The following is a 5,305-nucleotide window of genomic DNA, read 5'->3' on the forward strand; positions in this document are numbered from 1 at the left end:
AATCGTCCAGGCAGGATTATCATCAATAACACATAATATACCGGTTATCCTTTAGTAAGTAATGCATCGTCCGGGCAGGATATCAACAATAACACATAATGCGCCGGTTATCCTTTAGTACGGAGTGTGGTATACAGAAAGAATATGAACAGTAAGTAACCAATCATATATCGGTTAACTTAAAGCAACGTGTTGACTCCAGCGAGAACGAAGTGTAAAAAAAATATATATATATATAATTTGAGGGCTAAATATGATTCTACTAATGTTAAGCAAACTAGATCTTATCTACGGCACAACAACATCAAAAGTAAGTAACTAAACCTTATTATTATTTTGTTGTTGTTTCTGTGTAATCACGGGTTCTTTATGAATTTTATATCAATCATCTACGTTTGTTAACAGAATTTGTATTCGTTTTTTTTACAACGGGTTTATATTAGCTACCTGCGGCGTCATCTGCCGAGTTAATCTGATGTTATCTTTTTGTTTGTTTTAATTTCCGATATTTTGTCTCATGTATCAAGTGTGGATTAATATTCATAATTGCCTTTCGCTATTTCTCTAACTTAAACTTATTTTGATTCATAAGAAGTGTTCTATATATTTATGTATATCTGCACCGGTGGCTCATTTCGGAAGAAAGAGTAAGAACATGTTTACGGCGTGGAGTGTAAACTTAAATCAAAATTTAAGGTTTTACTGCATGTAGCATCTGTATATAATTTTGTTTTTTGTTAACAGGCTCCTCACAAGCCAGTGGAGGGGCATTTTTGTCGAAAACAAAAACTACCCAATTAAGTTTTTCTTAACTTAAACTGAAATTTTTATTGGCTGAAAAAGAAGGCATTTCCCACACTCTTTTAGCATTGGGGCTGCAAAAAGTGATTTGAAGTGGTAAAATGACTGAAATTCGTCAGCGCATCACGAGCTTAACGGCCAAGCACAAAAAGCATGGAAGTCTCAAAGTGACACGCACAGGTATTGAGGAACCGTTTAAAACCACTTTGACAGATATTGTGCAGCAAGCCGAGTACGCTATTATGCCTGTAGCTAGTTTCAAAATGTTCCTGTCTGCTCATCCTACTGCTGACTATTGTGATGCTTCCACCTTCCCTACCGAGTCGCAGGTGAAATCGTTCGTTCTCAGTTGAAAGCTAAACATAAAAAGATGATAGCAGTTTCTTAATTAATGATACTGATAATGTTTTTTTATTGATATATATCCTGAATTTACTCCCAGCAAGTAGACCTTAGTACTAGCTAGAATGGAGACGTGAGGATCTTGTATTTCACTATAAAATGTATCAATTAACAGACGAAAACTTGTCTCGAAAAGATACGTCGAAAACCTCCCTCTTTGGGAGTTTCTGAATTGAATTTACTTTTAATATTCAATGAACTGTAGTGTAAATACATCCCTTGGCTCCTGAGGGACGTGTTAAATTCCATAGCTTAAAAGTTCGTGATTAAGGACGGTCAATAAGACCAACTACGCAACCATTATAACCTTATTGCATAAAAGGTGACGTTTGATAATAAGGTTTTTTTTTAAAGATTAACATGATTATGAAGACGTTTTAATGACTCAACTTTTGTTAGAATGATGTTTTAACAGGAAATATTTGTTGTTAAGATTTCTGAGAGATCGAAGTTATTATAAGTGATGTGTATTCACTTTGCCAAATAAATCAGCTACAGATTGACGTTTGTTGATAGGATTTATGAAAAAATCGACATTTTAATTAACATTTTTTTAATGTTAGGTGTTTGCCAGTAAGGAAACTTGCGGATGATGTACAAGTCCCGGTATATGTCAGAAAGCTATGTTGTCTGTCAGTGTGAGGTGATAATATGTTTGGTTTACCATTTGGTTCTAATTACGTATGTATACGGTTTTACAGGAAGACAGTCCGTGCTACATTGGTTCTGATCCCCTTGTTTGGTCTCCACTTTACCCTAGTGATCTACAGACCTGCTGGAGGGAGCTGTGGCTGGATCGAGGCATATTTCTACTTCAGTTATGCCATGGACGGTTTGCAGGTAAGAAAGCACGAGTATACACGTATAAAACGTTATTTCTGACGGAAAGTTCCGTCAGGTTTGATTTGATGGAGATGTAGTAAATAAGTCTTGAGTTTCTTAGCTTAAGCAATGCCTATAAATGACACAAAAGAACGAATATTAAGTCACTGGATTAGTTGCGGTGGCTTAGATTTGATTTAATTAAGTTATCTAAATTTGGATAGATTGTATTAAAGTTTAAGATAGCTTCAAGTACACACGATGTTTGGGTAAATTTGCGTACTTTCTTGTAGTTTTAATCAAATACCTGTTTTAATTGACGATGATGTTACGACAGCAGAAGTCACGTGACGCTGATAACACGTCATGAGTTTCTAGAAGGATCATGACTTTTCCTGGCAACTCAAGTCTTTTCTAGGCGCCCTCTATTTTAGTATATAAGCTCGGCAAATTAAGCGGAGAAATAATTGCAGATAGACAGATATGGAGACAGATAATTGAGTCAAGCGAGCGGTAGTGACCGTAAGAAAAGTGCGTGAATCGTTGTGAATTGTAGCGTGTGTTATAGTTAAAGTTACTGTGGAAATTAAGTGTATTACAAAGTTTGTAACGAGAAAGAATAAACTAGTTTTATTTAAAGAAAGGACTAGTATCGCTGAAGTTCCTCGGGAATAATTTATACCGGAAATTAACAAACGACGTAACAATACTTTATTTCACGAAAAGGACAAACAAAACATTTATCAACCGCGTTAGGCGGTTCACCAAATGAAGAGTTCTTAGAAGGCATTGAAAACTTGTAAAACAAAACCTAAGATACACGTGAAATAATAACCTTGAAACTGTTGATTTAAGTGTATTTACGTGCGTTTAAATACTTAGGTTAAGATACGAGCAGGTTGTAAAGCACAAAGCTACAAAGTGGGTTATATGTGCACTTCTCACCGCGGCTTTTGAAGCCCCCTATTTAGCGCCACACCACGGGGGCGGAGGAATAAATAGTTTATTTCAAACCAAATTATTGTGGCCTGGTTATTAGGGCGCTCGACTCCCAACCTGTATGCCACGGGTTCGAATTCTCGTCACCGAACATACTCGTCCTATCAGCCGTGGGGGCATTATAACGTGACTGTCAGTCCCACTATTCGTTGATGGAAGAGTAGCCTAAGAATTTGCGGTGGGTGGTGTTGACTAGCTGCCTTTCTTCTAGCCTATCGCTGCTAAACTAGAGACGGCTAGTGCAGATAGCCCTCGAGGAGCTTTGCGCGAAATTCAAGCCAAATCAACTGAACTATTGAGCAATGGTAGTACGACCGATTAGCCTGAGACGTAGGTGTGTTTGATAAACGTTACACCAAGCCTGATTATTTTAAGCTAAGATCGATTGAATGGAAATTACATTTAAAAATGTTTAACCGAAATACGTTTAAAATAACTTTATAAGTTCACTTTAAGTTTCATTTGCTGTTATATATTTTGATTTAAGACACGTTTATCTGAACCATTTATGCCTCAATTTGCTTATACGTCACTGACGTTATTGGTTACAGGCCTAATATGCTGGGGTCCTTTTGTATTTTTCGCAGAAAATGAATGATTTCACCCTCTTTTTGTCAACTCTTATTTACATTGAGGCTTGTGTCGGACTACATTGAGGGTTGTGTTGGACTACATTGAGGGTTGTGTTGGACTGTGTTGAGGATTGTATCAGGCTACATTGGAAGTTGTGTCAGACTATGTTGAGGATAGTGTCGGACTACATTGAGGGTTATGTCAGACTACATTGAGGGCTGTGTCGGACTACAATGAAGGTTGTGACGGACTACATTGAGAGTTGTGTCAGATTGCATTGAAGGTTGTGTGGGACTATGATGAGGACTGTATCGGACTACATTGAGAGTTGTGTCAGACTATGTTGAGGATAGTGTCGGACTACATTGAGGGTTATGTCAGACTATATTGAGGGTTATGTCAGAATACATTGAGGGTTGTGTCGGACTACAATGAAGGTTGTGTCGATTGACCATTAGTTTTGGCGGAAGAAGGTTTACGTAAAACTCAGTCTAGTTTACATTTTAGTGAATTATTTTTGTTGATTATGAAAAGAAAAGAACACCAAAATGACTGGATAGAAAGTTCGGAAGAATTATCTAAAACTGCAGGTCCCCCGAACTAGTGCTTAAAGAATTATCTAAAATTGCAGGTACCCTGAACTAATGCTTAAAGAATTATCTAAAACTGCAGGTCCCCTGAACTAGTGCTTAAAGAATTATATAAAACTGCAGGTCCCCTGAACTAATGCTTAAAGAATTATCTAAAACTGCAGGTCCCCTGAACTAATGCTTAAATAATTATCTAAAACTGCAGGTCCCCCGAACTAGTGCTTAAAGAATTATATAAAACTGCAGGTCCCCTGAACTAATGCTTAAAGAATTATCTAAAACTGCAGGTCCCCTGAACTAGTGATTAAAGAATTATCAGTTAATAACTTATAAAACAAATGGATTATTCCAATGCAAATTGATTAACTAGTTTGCTTTAAAATGAGACGATGGGATAAAATTTTCGATTCTCTAATTATCGAACATAAGAGTGAGATTTTGTTTGTTTGTTTGTTTGTTTTGAATTTCGCGCAAAGCTACACGAGGGTTATCTGCGCTAGCCGTCTCTAATTAAGCAGTGTAAGACTAGAGGGAAGGCAGCTAGTCATCACCACCCACCGCCAACTCTTAGGCTACTCTTTTATCAACAAATAGTGGGATTGACCGTCACATTATAACACCCCCACGACTGAAAGGGCGAGCATGTTTGGTGGGACGGGGATTCGAACCCCCCGACACTCAGATTGTAAGTCGAGCGCCCTAAAAGAGTGAGGAGTCAGAAAGTTCGCTATGTAACTTAATATTGATTAATCCTTGAACTCGACGCTGGCTAAAATTGTGAAATTAACAAAAAATTGATTTATTTCATTAAAGGACAACTTCAACAACTATATTTTTGAAGACAACTTGTAAATATTCTAATAAACAAATCTTATCTTTCTTTAGGGATGTTTAGTAGCCCTGATATTTTGCTACTTGAATGGAGAGGTAAGATATTATAATCTGTTAAAACTTTTGGAATAAAACTTACCTTTAACTAGATGAATATATTACAATTTTTGTAAAGATCAGTAAGTTTTAATTACATGAATATATTACGATTTTTGTAAAGATCAGTAAGTTTTAATTACATGAATATATTACGATTTTTGTAAAGATCAGTAAGTTTTAATTACATG

The 5,305-nt window shown here is 36.5% G+C and overlaps 1 protein-coding gene across 1 annotated transcript in view; it reads left to right on the plus strand.

Moving 5' to 3' along the window:
* LOC106469973 (calcitonin gene-related peptide type 1 receptor-like) overlaps window positions 1-5,305 on the plus strand; it is an 81,193-nt gene that overhangs the window by 67,024 nt on the left and 8,864 nt on the right. Inside the window, exons 12-13 of the mRNA XM_022398534.1 lie at window positions 1,905-2,043; window positions 5,073-5,114. Coding sequence (XP_022254242.1) covers window positions 1,905-2,043; window positions 5,073-5,114 — 181 coding nt within the window. The remainder of the gene's footprint in view (window positions 1-1,904; window positions 2,044-5,072; window positions 5,115-5,305) is intronic.

The sequence above is a fragment of the Limulus polyphemus genome, unplaced genomic scaffold (genome assembly GCF_000517525.1).
Source record: "Limulus polyphemus unplaced genomic scaffold, Limulus_polyphemus-2.1.2 Scaffold3750, whole genome shotgun sequence".
NCBI lineage: Eukaryota > Metazoa > Arthropoda > Merostomata > Xiphosura > Limulidae > Limulus > Limulus polyphemus.